The 14,369-nt window shown below is 48.6% G+C and overlaps 1 protein-coding gene across 8 annotated transcripts in view; it reads right to left on the minus strand.

The window, feature by feature from the left end:
• Positions 1-2,711: 2,711 nt before the first annotated feature.
• Zfyve1 (zinc finger FYVE-type containing 1) overlaps positions 2,712-14,369 on the minus strand; it is a 49,170-nt gene continuing 37,512 nt past the window's right edge. For 4 of the 8 annotated variants that reach the window (XM_063261729.1, XM_006240323.5, XM_063261730.1 and 1 more), the window contains 7 exons: positions 11,563-11,671; positions 11,052-11,149; positions 10,836-10,953; positions 8,420-8,590; positions 7,705-7,885; positions 6,951-7,064; positions 2,714-4,252 (listed from right to left, as the gene is read on the minus strand). In XM_063261729.1, the coding sequence (XP_063117799.1) occupies positions 4,020-4,252; positions 6,951-7,064; positions 7,705-7,885; positions 8,420-8,590; positions 10,836-10,953; positions 11,052-11,149; positions 11,563-11,671 (1,024 nt within the window). In that variant the 3' untranslated portion in view covers positions 2,714-4,019. Of the gene's footprint in view, positions 4,253-6,917; positions 7,065-7,704; positions 7,886-8,419; positions 8,591-10,835; positions 10,954-11,051; positions 11,150-11,562; positions 11,672-14,369 lie in introns of all 8 variants that reach the window. The other 4 variants (XM_039112024.2, XM_039112023.2, XM_039112025.2 and 1 more) reach the window with 2 other exon arrangements.

The raw sequence follows: 14,369 nt of genomic DNA on the forward strand, positions 1-14,369 counted from the left end.
TAGTATCTCACTTTTTATTTGCTCCTTGTAACAATTCATAAAGGAGTCAGGGAATAAATAGTAACATAATTATCACTGTCACCTTACAGATGAAGCCAGGGTCCCTGCTCAGGGGTACAGCATGTGCTTGTCAAGCACGAAGCACCGGCTTAAAGTGAGAAGCTGTTGTAATAGTAAACAGTGTCCTTCCTCTTCGGAGCTATCTATGACCTGAGCAAAGACACAAAGGTAGACTACAGCAGCCCCGGAAATACAGGCTCTCTTAGTTGTAGAACTGTGAGGATGGGGAGTGTCAGGATAAAGTAGCAGTTTAAAAACATGGCAGTAGCTAACCGAGATCGCTCAGCACCAAGCAATGTGTGTTCTGCTGACTACAAACCACCAGACGGCTCTGGTCACATGTAGTGCCGAGGTCTGCGACAACGGAAGCCTGACGAGGGTGGATTGTATACAGCGTCTTATAAGCAGTAACTAAAGCTGGTTCCATTAATGAGCGCACACAAACTGCAGGCAGATTCAGTTTCCTCCCTGAAGACGATTCTAAAGCTGGCAATGGAAACAGTTGCACAGTACGACAGGATCTTCATTTTGCCAACACCCGGAAGCCAGCTCTGTGTTCCCAAATAGAACCCGTGTAACCTCTGAGCCAGTTGATGGCGTAACAGACACGCCTCAGAACAACAAAAGGGAGAGAGTGCTGAGCCCTCCTGACATTAATGGACACGGGTTAAACGTAAAGGTACTGTGACTTTACATGAAATGCGGAAGAGCCACGGTGCCTGGAAGGGCTTGGGTGCTACACCAGGAGGCTCTGCACTTCCAAACCTGACCCACACGGCAGCTATAAAGCACAGGCACCACCGCCCATTCCGGGCCGGGTGGTGAGCACAGCCTTGAAACTCTCACAATGCCCAGCAGTGCAACAGCCAACCATAAGCCAACCAGATGAGAAACGCCAACAGAAGCATCAGGCCACTCAGGGCTCGCCTAAGATCTCCTCATGGTGAGCAGCCATCTTGACCTGTGAGCTAGTTCTGTGCAGTTATTTAAAGACTTCATAGAACACCTGAAGAGGAAGGTGGGGGACGCGACCTGTGCTCCTGGTTTCAGGAGAGCTTTCTGTGAGGAGAGGGACCCAGTGTTCCTGGAGCACAGCCATGCTGTTTCCTAATCCAGGTGCTGGCTGGACTTGTGGCATCCAACTGAGGAAAGTGAACCAAGCTGATATGTTTGACAGCTGAGGAAGTTTCTTCAGGTCCTTTACAGTCTGCATTTACCTTGCTTCTCCCTGCCCCCTCTTAGCATAGGCTGGGATTCCATTGTTTTTTGGCTAAGAAAAGTGGCCCCCTTTTTTCACCTTAGTGTGCTTCCTTCTCCTGTACTGATTTGAACATCGTGAAATTTTTTTTTATATAGATTTTCCTGTGAGATCTCTCTGAGAAGAGCCTGGAATGGGGGAAGGGGAGGGTAGAAATGTCCCCATGGCATGGTTAGCAGGATTCACACCTAAGTCCCCTAGCAAAGACAGACCAGCACCTTACACGGGAACTTTTCACATCTCTTCCTCAAGCTCTCCCTAGGTAAAGGTAGAAGAGAAGGAATAAAAATAGACAGACACGGACGGACAGACAGACAGACAGACAGACAGACAATGAAGGAAAAGCTGCAGGACAGAGAGTCATTAGCCACAGAAAACTGGGACAACAGGGGCATGACAGGTGGCAAGGTAGGAAGTCGAGTCTTGGAGATGCACCTACACGGTAAGCACACACCTACACGGTAAGCACACACCTACACGGTAAGCACACACCTACACAGTAAGCACACACCTAGGGCATACAAGGTCCCACCGGGGTCCAGCACCAGGTAATTCTTCGTTGCCTCCACAGATGACTGACATCTCTTTGAAACACTGAAGCTGCAGATCAGGAGGAATGTCCAATGACACCATGACATGATGGCAGAGGGAGACCAAGACCCAACAGCTGCCACGAAGCTACAACTCAGCAGGCCAGCCACCTCTGGCCTGACTGCAGCTGCCTCGCTCTCAACGCCCCACCCTCCTGTGGCAGGGTTTGAGAAAGGATCACAGTATGGTATGAATTCTAAGACCACTTTTCACCCTCTCTAAGCAAAGACTAGTCAGAGCAATCATAAAGTTCTGGTCCACTTGGCCAGCCAATCTGGGGCATGCTTACCTGGAAAATGAGGGTGAGGGACATAGCTTCCTTGGTGGGGTGCTGGCCTAGTGTGTAGGAGGGCCTGGCTTTGATCCTTGGCACCATGTAAACCAGGCATGGTGATGCACACCTGTAATCGGAGCACTTGGAAGGTGGAGGCAGGAATAAGAGGTTCGAATGTGGAATACATGAAACCAGAAGGGGGAACCGGGAGAGTGCCAACTGTTAGGAGGTCGGTTAAAACACACCCCGAGCTTACTGTGATACACTTTTGAAGTCCCAGCTACTTGGGAAGCTGAGGCCGAAGGATGACTTGAGCTCTTGAGTATAAACAGTTTCCATCTTAAGTGTGAGTAAATGGGTTTATGGACATATATTTAAAAAAAAAGCTCTTCCGAATAATAAGCTGACATACTGTGTAAAACGTTGCCCCTCTAAGACATGCTCTGGACCTCTGCTCTGCTAGCCACCAGCTATGTTCTTATCAACTGGAAGTGAGACGTAAGAGCCAAAAAGAGCCGACACCGCTGTGCTCAGCAGAAGAGTCCTTTATAGTGGTGAGTGATGACACAGTTCTAGAGCAGGGCCTCGGGAAGCAGAAAGGACAGATCTGAGAAGGACCGATCCATTCCAAGGCTAACCGCTGGATACACACCCCAGGGACGACTGCCCACCCACACACTTCCCGAGGCTCCACCCACCCATCAGTTCAATCAATAACAACGCTGCTGTAATTCTTCTTTTTTTGGCCATTGAAGATGAACTCCACCCCACAGGAGTTCAGCACAACAGTCTTCCAGTCATGATCGATAGGATGTCCAAGCTCTTTTTGAGAAACATTTGTTCACTTCATTTCTCTTGTAAGAACCAAAGAGAAGTTTTTTCCTTATGATCTGTTGAAATATTTATTTATATATTTATATATATTTTTAAAAAACACAACTAACAGTCCATTCTGTGCTGTTTCCCTGGAAGGTTTCTCGTGGTCACCCCTCCCCCCATAACAGACAGAGGGGTTTTATGTATGGGAACAGAGAGTAAGACACTGAGTAATAAAAATCCTCAGAGGAGCAGAGGTGAGGAGCTGAGCTCTGACTAAGGGGCAGGGTATGGCCTTCTAAGAAAACCTAATGGAGACAGAAGCATCCAGGAGCAGATATCCTGCCAGGACCTGCGTTTTCACTTCTATGTCTCAAGACCCTGCCTGCCTGCCTGCCCTCTGCCCCTTACACATACCAGCAGCTTACACACCAACCGAGCCGGACCTCTGCCCAGAACAAGCCAGAACCAACACTGCTTCAAGCAGCAGGTTCAGACCCAGGCGGCCGGCCAATCAGGCAGCTGGGGAGCAGGAGGGAGAAGGGGCAGAAAAGGACTCTGCCAAGCTCTGGGAGAAGCAGCAAAAGGTGACTCTAAGCCTGGCTTGCTTCAGGAGAAAGACTGACTCCCAGTGCCACTCTGTCCCTGTGTGGGCCAGGCCAGGGTAAGTCTTCAAAGCAGAACAGTCTTGAGCACTCCAAATCCACTCTACGTGGATGAATGGAGAGAGGGATTTATTATTTTAGCTGAAATAAATGCAATGGACTCTTGTCCAATCTGCTTTACTGAGAGCTGTTCCCTCCGTCCCCTGCCCTGAGGTGGTTCATGCCTTCGGATTTTCATGCCTTCGGATCTACCGCCAGGCTCACCTCCACTGAGGAAAATAGCCCAGGGATGTGAGGGGGCACACACACCACACCACACCACACCAGGTGACCAGGAGGAGGGCCTACCTCAGTGAGACTTGTTTCTAACCCTGAGAACCTAAGGAACTGTGAAGGAGTGGAGAGGGAACTGGGGTTAAAGGTCACCAGGCTTTTTATTGCAGTTGAAGCAGACTCGGACTGGATGGTCCCAGCCTCGAGAGGGCACAGCCCTGCGGCCATGGGAGCACTCGTCGCAGAAGCCCTGTCCGCAGGCTCGGCAGTGGTGCTTGGAGAGCTTGACACTGAACTCCTTGCGGCAGTTGTGGCAGTGCAGGATCTCGTGGTCGGGCACCCAGTAGGCCGGCCTGGCAGCATCTTTCACCAGGCCTACATCAGGGAAGGAGCAGGAACAGTCAGGACACCAGAACCTCACCTGCCCCAAGTCCTCTGACACTTTTTGGCTTTTCATCCCAACTATACACAGAGCCATGACTCTGCTGTGCTCTCCTATTTACTTTTATTATGTATTTCAGGGACAGCACAGATGGGCTCAGAATCATGGTTGCTGAGGACCACCCTGTACTTCTGATCCTCCTGCCTCCACTTCCCCAGTCCTGGGGTTAGAGGTGTGCGCTCTGCATCCAGTCTATGCAGTGGATTAGACCTACAACTCTGAATGCTACCCAAACCCTACCAAGCCACATCCACACCCTGCCACAGTGTTTTGAGTGGAAGGCAGAGGTAATTTTGTAGTCTCCTTTATGACATGGTTCCAGGGACAGAACACAGTGCCAGGCTTACCCAGCAGGTGTCTCTAACCGCTCAGCATTCCATCACCAGGCCTGAGCTCAACCTGCACAACTCACATGGTGGCAGGGGGAAGCCAACTCCAGCAAGCTGTCCTCCAACCTTCATGTGTATGCATGACACATGTGTGTGCATGACACATGCATGCAAGTGAGCATCCCTCACATGCAAGCAAAAGACAAATTATTAAAGAGGAAAAAAAGATGCCAGGCTTCTTCCACCCTGGACCACAGGACTTGTAGCGGACGTCCTGATGTTTCTCTCTCCACCACACTCTGAGTGACAATACAATACTCTGAGTGACGCGGTACCCACTGCGACTAAAGGACAACAAGCAAGTCTGGACTCCAGCCAGACATCCAGTCGGACCCTAGCACCACTGAGCACAGTAGCTATGGGACTAAGCAAGCCCTTCTAAAGCTGTCAGAACAACCCGAAATAATGTGTTCAGGACACAGAGTTGGCTCAGTGGTTAAGAACACTCGCAGTAAACCGGTGTGGTTTGCATGCCTTTAAAGCAAAGGCAGAGGTAGGCCTGAGTTCAAGGCCAGTCTCGTCTACAGAATGAGTTTCAGGATAGACAGAGCTACACAGAGAAACCAGGTTCAAAATTAAAAAAAAAAAGTACTCGTTGCTCTTGTGGTAAATCTTAAGATTTTTGGTTTTTTTTTTTTTTTTTAAAAAAGAGAGGAGGAGGAAAGAACAGGCCAAACACAACCTGATGGGAGCTCAGCAAGGAACACTCACGCCATGAACAAACCACTCCCACCCAGGGCAGCCCAAGCCCCTCCCAAGTATCTGACGGCAGATGTAATCTGAATGTGAAACCAGGCAAATCCACCAATTCTAATATCTTTGAGTCAAAGGCTCAGGATTTGTTTTGTGTGCTACCCATTTTTCTCTCTAGTCACTCTGATCTCTCTCATACCCTACACCCGAATACATCCCAGGCTCGCCTGTGCGGCCAAGTCCTCCAAACACTACTTGCCTCCCCCGTCTCTCTTCCTACTCTGGTTGTAAGCACCCCTCACAACTGGCACAGAGAAGAACCTTAAATGCTGAGGTAGCAACAGCTCAGCCAGTGAGATGCGGCAGCAAGTACAGGTAGATGCACGACCCCCAGGCCTGACGGCCTGGAAGGGGATAAATGACCCTAAAAGTTGCCTTTTGACCTTCACGAACAGGTCAGGACACATGCACAAAAACAAACTTCATGACTAAACTAATGTAACAAGCTCTCTCACACGCTGTCTTTGAGACGCCAGCTCCCCTTCCTTGAACCTAAGCAGGCTCTGTAACTGCAACAAATGACAGAAGCGTACTTCCTACCTCTTCAAACACTGAAGCTGGCCGCCACCAATCCCCCACCCCGCCCCCGCCAGATCCCAGGGTCTGTCTCTCTCTGAGACGTTTCTCCTGGCTGACCTAAAACTTGCTATGTAAACCAGACTGGCCACAAAGTCAGAGGCCCAGCTGCTGGGATTAAAAGCATATACTGGCACCTGATTCCATATGTTAGTTTTTCTAATTAAGATTTATTTGTTCATTTGTGTGTGCGTGCATGTGCGTGTGTATGCGTGTGGGGTGTGGTGTGTGTGTGTGTGTACACATGCGCACACACAAATACATGTATCCACATATGTGCACATACACATGGAAACCCCAAGAGAGTAGAAGCCCCCCTGGAGGTTGGAGTTACAGGTGGTTGTGAGCTATCCAATGGGTGCTTGAACTCGAACTTAAATGTCCTCTGAGAGAGCAGCAAGAGCTCTTAACCACTGAGCCACTGTCTAGCCACCAAGCATCAGCTCTCGAAACCCCGAAATGCCCTTGTGGTTCATCTACTACCAGACACCAAGTGGAGAGGCCCAGAGTACACAGTGAGGCAGAGGGATGCCCACTGAGCCTAGCTTCTAACTGTCCTCTGAAGATCAGCGTGGACCTTCCGAATCAGCTCAAATGCTCCCCTGCAACACTGAGACAGCAGCTGCAGGCAATGACACCAGGGGCATAAGCAGACTTTCTGATCACTCCACTCACACTATTTTAGACAGAACACAGGCCTTTATGCACAGCACAGATGGTGGAAAGGATGGCCTCCAGAAACAAAGCGACACTACTAAAGGATTCAGCACATAAAAGCAAGGCTAACACTTTCCTTCATTCCTTGCTGCCAGACTCAGTCCAGTAAGCAAGCAAGACAAAATGGCCATTCAGGGTACCCTGAACCCCTCATGCTACATACGTTTCGCCCAATTCAGGCACTGCCCAGGCCCACCTAGTGGTATGTCAATAGCTGTCACCACGGCTCCCAAGGTGTTCTGCACGGCCTCGCCCACCTTCCTGGCGATCAGCGTTCCGCCTTCATCATCTGCCTGCGCCTCAGCCACATCTGCGGACAACAAGAGCAGCTGTTGCCTCTCGGTAGTCACCTCCCATACAGGAGACGGGGCCACGCTGGGACATTTCTGGATTCCCACAGTAACTAAAAGTGACTTGTGGGGCCAGCCAGTTGAGAGCCTGAAACTGGCCTGGGCACCTCTTGTCCTTTATCTCTCTAGAAGTGATTTATAACTTATTTTTAAAGTCAAAGATTGCTTCTGGGAGCAAGACCTAAACTTTTTTTTTCTCTCTTCTGGAGCTGAGGACCGAACCCAGGGCCTTGAGCTTGCTAGGCAAGCACTCTACCACTGAGCTAAATCCCCAACCCCAAGACCTAAACTTTTACAGAGAGAGGACTCAATCTAAGCTTGTGTGGCTTTCCAGAATGCATCAGCTATGCAGATATTTTCCTCTCAGAGCACCGCTGAGCTCAGAACTCAGGCCAGGCCCCAGCTAACCCTAGCTCCCGAAACTCCACCTCGAGGATCAGCGGCATGGGCCTACACTAGCTAGGAGCTCAGAGGACGACCAGCCTGGGTCAGAAGAGCACCTGCTCTCACAAGTGACATGGTCGGAGCAGTGCCCAATTTCAGTGGTGCGAAGAAGGGTGCCTCGCCTTCCACTCTCGCAGCTCCCGAGACCCACATTACCTAACTGGACATTCCTGGCGTCGTAGCAGTTGTCACACACACGGACAGGCGCAGGTCCCCAGCCCCTCTCGGGCACTGGCCGGGTCTTGGATGAACAGCTGTCACAGAAGCCCTCACCACAGGCCCGGCAGTGATGCTTGGTGTCGTTGTCCTTGAAGGATGTCGCACACTGGTTGCAGCTCTGTTCCAAGTCCAAAACAAAACAGAGGCAGGGGTCCTACATGCCTGCTCGGCTGGGGAGTGGACATGACCCAGGGGCAACCACAAACTCCTGAAGGTGGGTTCCAGCTCAGTCAGGACCCAGGCTTTCTAGCAATAATAGAATAAAGAAAGGAGAGGGGCAGAGCGTTTCCTGCTACGTGTTTGGGCAGAAACTAATTCCAGGTTGTGGGGACCCTGAGATTTGTGGTTAAGAAATGACCTCAGAAGGACTCCTTTCTCCAGATTCTGTAGCTGTGGTTCTCTGACATCTAGGCAATATTAATTGGCTCTCACAGGCCCACAAATATCACCCACCACAGAGAAAATACTCACAGCATACAAAAGGCGCTCCAGAAGCAGAGAAGGCATCTAAAGCTGCACCCTCCCAAGACTCTCAGGGATAACCCAGGAGGGAAAATGTCTGTGCCTCCTCCTGGAATGGGATTAGCTCCCAGGCAACACAGAATAATCAGGGTGGTCTACATCAGGACCCAAGAAGACTCCTACATCATACCAGGATCTGGGAGTTGGGCCTCCAGTAGGCAGGAGCGATCTGGTCCGTTAGCCAAGAAGTCACAGCCTTAGTGGGTCCAAGACTAAGCTCAGACACTGACTGGGCCATAAAGTTCATCCCATCCAACAGACGCTGGGCAGCATTGTTGTTATCCTTCAGAAATGCATCCGTCTGCAATGAAAACACAGGCTCATTAAGGGAGGAAAGGGAGAGGGAATATCTGGGGCCACTTCAGAACCGTAAGCCCCCAGGGGAGGCAGAGCACAGGCAGACTGGCACTCTCCCTAGCAGCTGGCAGTTTACCACAGCAGTCTGCACTGACGGAGTCTCATCAGTGTGACCGGACAGCTGTTCAGCTGTTCAACTCTGCCCTGTGGTACAGAAGGCGGTGCATCCTACGAGAGCCCACACCGAGCGCGCTCCTCCTGCAAGCACAGCTGCTATTACATCTGTATGTGAACCCTGCTGGACTATGGACTCCGATGGTAAAACAATGAATGAGCAGGCAGCCATGCTAAACTGTCCAGATTGGACAGCCTACACCATCAAGGCCACCAAGGTATCACCTCCCCCCCCACCCCCCGGCTCCATGAAAGGATGCTAGGAATGAAAAAGAGAAGGCCCTCTGAATTCATGATCACATTAGGGATGTGCTCTTGAAGGGGACTGGGACGCTGGTCTCTAAGGGATGCAAACAGGTCTCCTCTATCACACACGCCCACCAGGATGCCCTATTTTACTGGAGTCCCGAGCAACCCAGTCAGTTGGTCATGGGTAGAAACCTCCAAAAATATGAGCTGATACGTGTTTCTATTCTCTCTTTTTTAAAATTTCTTATTAATTTTTTATTTATATGAGTGCACTATCGCTGTCTTCAGACACACCACAAGAGGGCATCAGATCCCATTGCAGATGGTTCTGAGCCACCATGTGGTTGGTGGGAACTGAACTCAGGACCTCTGGAAGAGCAGTCAGTGCTCTTAACCCCTGAGCCATCTCTCCAGTGCATGTTTCTACTGTCTAAGCTGATGTGTTGTAGTTACAGCAACAGAAGGCTGACCCCCATGACTATGGGCTGAGTGCTCCACTTGAGTTTAAATAACAATGCTACAGGGATTATCCAGCAGGGGAACAACAGACAGTAAAATGATACCCTCTGAGAAAAGTAGTTGTGTTGGCTTTGTTATGATTCATGAGTAATTCCAAACACAACCAGTGATTTGATTTTATGCTGGGACAGGGCCCATCTAACATTGCACCAAGCTGGACTCAAAACTCCTGCGCTCAACCCATCCTCCTGTCTCAGCCTCCCGAGGAGCTTAGAACAAAGGCACACTGACTACCATGAGTAACTGTGAGCAATGACTGACAGAATGGATGCACTAATTGTATCGCCGTCTCCTAAACAGATCTGGTTTTCCAGAGCAGACAACAGTGAGAGGCCTACAGAGATCCTGTAGGCTGGGCCATGGCACGCAGGCATTTCAGCACTTGGGAGGTCAAGCTGGGAGGACCACAAGCTTGAGGCCTGCCTAGGCAGTGCAGTGAGACCCCATTACAAGAGGAACATTCCACTATTTAGAACGTGAAGATGGCTTAGCAGGTAAGGAGTTTATAGCTGAACATGACAACATGAACCCGATTCCTGGGACCCACTCGGTAGCAAGGGAGAACCAACTCCCACAAGTTGTCCTCTGATCTCCACATGCATGCTATAGCATAAGCACACATGCACATGCGTGCATATTCACACACACACAATTTCCCAGAACACAGAAAAAGCTTTCCCACATACAGATAGTCACTAAAACATATTTGTTAATAAGAAACCATAAAATGAATAGATGTCAAAAATAAGAATGGTAAGACAAACCATAGCACTAAGTCAAATAAACTGTTATGAGAAAAGGGAGGAGAATGGCAGAAAATATACTTGAGCAAAGACTGCTGGGACATGCCTATAGTCTCCGCTACACAGGAGGTTTAAGCAGGGAAGTTACTTGAGTCCAGGAGCTCTGGGCCAGCCTAAGCATCATAGTGTAACCCCATCTCTGCATAAAATTAAATGAGCAGTAAGTACATCTCTCAAAAATATGCATCTGCAGATAGAAAATAAGTAAGAGCATACAAGATAAGATCTTACTGGCTAGTTGGACTAATTTCCAGCCATTTCATTCAAGTTTGTGTTCCTATCATTTGCATAATGAGTAAGAATCGAAGAGTGGGAACAGGATGGGCTCTGTAGATCCTGTCTCTCTAAACCACTCACGTGAGATTCAGGGGTGACTTTTCTACTTTAAGCAAACTCCACCTCTGCAGACACAAACACTCAATAATTGAACAGGAACAAACAAACAAACAAACAAACAAACAAACAACAAAGAACCCGGGAGGGAAGCCAAGGAATAGTTCTTACTCCAGGCCACACATGTACAATCTCTGTCCGAACTACTGTATCCACAGGATCTTGGTTCCCAAACCAGTACTGGCGGCTCCGATAGACCACACCGCAGTTAGGACATTCGATCACATACCTACAGGGAGGCAAGTCAGCAGAGTCAGGTGCTAAGAAAACAGCACCAACAAAACAGACAGACAATACCCACACTGTAGCCATGCCATCCCAACTCACCCGGACCAGGCATACTTCGCCAGACCCATCCAGGGAGAGTCGGTGGAGGCGGATGTTTTGGGCACCACGCTGACTTCCTTGCCTCTCTCATAGCAGGCCTGAAACATGGATTACTCTGCCAGTTTATTCTAGGTACCCTGGGCCCCATGACCTCCTCACAACCTCCACCCCGAAAATCACCACACCAGCTGAGGGGTACACGCCTTGAGTTTAGCACCTCAGAAGGAGGTTAATTTCTCTTAAGAAGCCAGTGCTCTCTATAAGAAAGAGCTGTAAAATAGTCTGGGACCCAGAACTATGCTCTAAATTCTATTCTTGTCACAGACAGAAAAAAAAAAAATCCATCTAAAGTGGTTTCCTGAGAAGAAAACCAGAGGATAAATAAGCTGAACTAGAGAAGAGGCCCCAGAGTGAGGGGTAAGCACTGCTGGGTCATTTCCTTTCTCATTCTGCCCAGTACAGGGTTTCTAGGCTTTCCTGGTTGTGGTGGGGAGAGGCTCAGTGGACTCACCTTGCAGGTATAAACTCGGTTGTCATACTGGTGTGAGTACCGACAACGGCTCTTGGCTTCATGAGGCACCCCTTCCTTGCCGTGGTTCATGCTGTTCTTACATCCCGCCCTGAAGGAAGCCAAACACACAATGAGAGGGCGAAGAGGACAGTACCATTCACACAGAAGTGTCGGGCTCCGAACAGACGCAGGACCAGAACCAGACCTGGTTCCTAAGCACACAAGCAGTGTTTTATCTAAGCTCCCTTACTGACCTAGAATTGATATAACTCTAGCTTGTCACACAATGTTTGGAAGTCACTTGGCTCAGAAATCTCTTTGGGTACATGGCAGAAGACAACTTTTGGTTCAGGATAAACATAGTTACTTATCTGAGACTTATTAGAATGGCTTCTAGTGCAAACATCTGAAGCAGTAGCACAACAGAGAGCAAGCAACTATTACTCTGAATGGGGAAATGGAGAAAAGGAAAAATCAACCTGGCTCCTCTGTAGAAATGGAAGAGATAAGAAGACATGAACTTGACTAGAGATGAAAGCTGAATATGTCTTAAGAAAAAAAGACAAGAGAGATATAATGGAAAGAAATATGGTTAGTTTAAATGACAATAGTTCCAATATGGTCCTGAGTTTGAATGCCCCTCAGTTGGTGTAACAGTTTAGAAGGATTACCAGAGTAGCTGCTTGCATGCTAATTGGGCCCCCCAAAACTATTTGCATGAAAGGGTCTACACATAGCTTCTGGGAACCCACCCCTAGTTAATTCTGATTGGTAAATAAAGATGCCATTATCCAATAGCTGGGGAGGAGAGACAGAGGCGGGATTCAGGGTTCCCAGGCTTGAGATGACCTCAAGAAGGAAGAAAGGAAGGGGAGATGCCATATATGAAGAATGTGCAGGAGAGAAGCAGAGCCGTCATGTAAAGGGGCCAAGAGGATGCAGCTCAGAGGGCTGCTCAACTGGGTCAAGAGCAGCCAAGAAAGATGGAACATAGAAATTAAGTAGTAACTTGGAGTTATCGGTGGGAGGTGGATTCTAACAGCATGAAGGGTAGGCAGCAGCCCAGCTAGTGTGCTGCCTATGGCATATTAACATATAAAGTCTGTGTGTCTTTCAAGAACAAACCACTGAGGCGGGTAGTTACCACACACCAGGATTTACTAGAGAAAATATTAGAACTACAGGGTGGTCTTGCTGGAGCAGGTGGGGCTGTGAGGCTTTAAAAGCTCAGACCATTCCTAGTTCATATTCTCATCCCTAGCCACCCCCTCTGCCTGATGTAAGTTCTCAACTGCTGCTCCAGCACCTGCCTACCTGTGTGCTGCCAAGCTCCCCACCATGATAGTCATGGAATCTAACCCTCTGGAGCTGTGAGCCCCAAATTAAATACTTTCTTTTATAAGTAGCCTTAGGCATAATATCTCTCCACAGCAACAGAAAAGCAACTAAGACAGTAAAGCTAAACCATATGGTTGCCAGAATGTAAACATAAAAAGCTAGCCCCCAAATTGGTAATGTATCAGGGGAAGCTTAATGCTGAACCACAAAAACATTCAAGGGAACAGCAAGCTCTGCTGTGCTGACAAGGCAGAAGCAAAGATCAGCACTTTAGGGTTCACTGTAGTAACAGAACATTCTAGAAATCCTGCAGATGCTCAGAATGAAAGGTAAGCAATAGTGCTCAATCCTCTCATGCTGGACTTGGGAGGAGCAAAAGGATGCCACCCTGGTAACTAAGACATGTTCTCTCTTCACAGGTGGAACTCTCCAAAAAATGTCCTTGCCCTCGACTGCACAACTGAAGACCTGTTCACCCAGTTCAGAAATGGTTCTGTAGCCCTCAGATGGGGTACACCATCCCAGGCCAAAGGTCAACCATTCATAGAAGAGTAGGTTCAGGTCACCTCCTGTAAATGGGCAGGCAGGAGGGGAAGATGTAGAATAGATGGTGGTCCTGACATGACCAAAACAATTCAGAGGTGAAGGGAATTCGGAATTGTGTCTACAGGACAAGGAGACTGCAACCTGGCCTTGACACACTGTGTTTAAACTCATGGAAGCCATCAGGCAAGCTATAAATAAGACTGTGATTTAATTGCCTCCAACAGCTTAAAGTGATGCAGCAATCCTCAAGGTAAGGCCCTACAAGCAGAATCACCCTTACCTGGGAATGTCAAACCCAATTCTCAAGTCCTTTGCAGATCTACTAAATCTGAAATGGGACTAAGTAATCTACTTAGCACACTCTGAGTTCCTCTGGTTCATGCTAAAATTTGTGAGTCACTGCTCTAACCCCTCTGTGACTGAGTGGGTTCCACAGACCAGCAGCACAGGAGCACCCTGACACCTTTTCAAGACACGGACATACGTATCTCAGGCCCCACCCAGACCTACTGATCCAGAGCCTGGATTTTAATAACTAAAGGTGCTACAGGTTAAAGATGGAGACTTATTCTAACCCAATAATTTCAGCTTAAGGTATACTTCTGAATACCTCCGGGGCCTTGTAAGTCAACACTGCCAAGGTCACAGCCCAGATCCACCCAATGAATACCCTTGAATGTGGGGCCTTGGCTTTAATTCTGAATGTTCCTTAGAAAATTCTATGTTCTCAGGATTTGTCCCTTTTTTGTTGTTGTTAGATTTATTTATTTATTTATTTATTTATTTATTTATTATATATGAGCACACTGTAGCTGTCTTCAGACACACCAGAAGAGGGCATCAGATCCCATTACAGATGGCTGTGACCCACCATGTGGTTGCTGGGATTTGAACTCAGGCCCCCTGGAAGAGCAGTCAGTGCT

This window comes from Rattus norvegicus, chromosome 6 (genome assembly GCF_036323735.1).
Source record: "Rattus norvegicus strain BN/NHsdMcwi chromosome 6, GRCr8, whole genome shotgun sequence".
In the NCBI taxonomy this organism is placed as follows: Eukaryota; Metazoa; Chordata; class Mammalia; order Rodentia; family Muridae; genus Rattus; species Rattus norvegicus.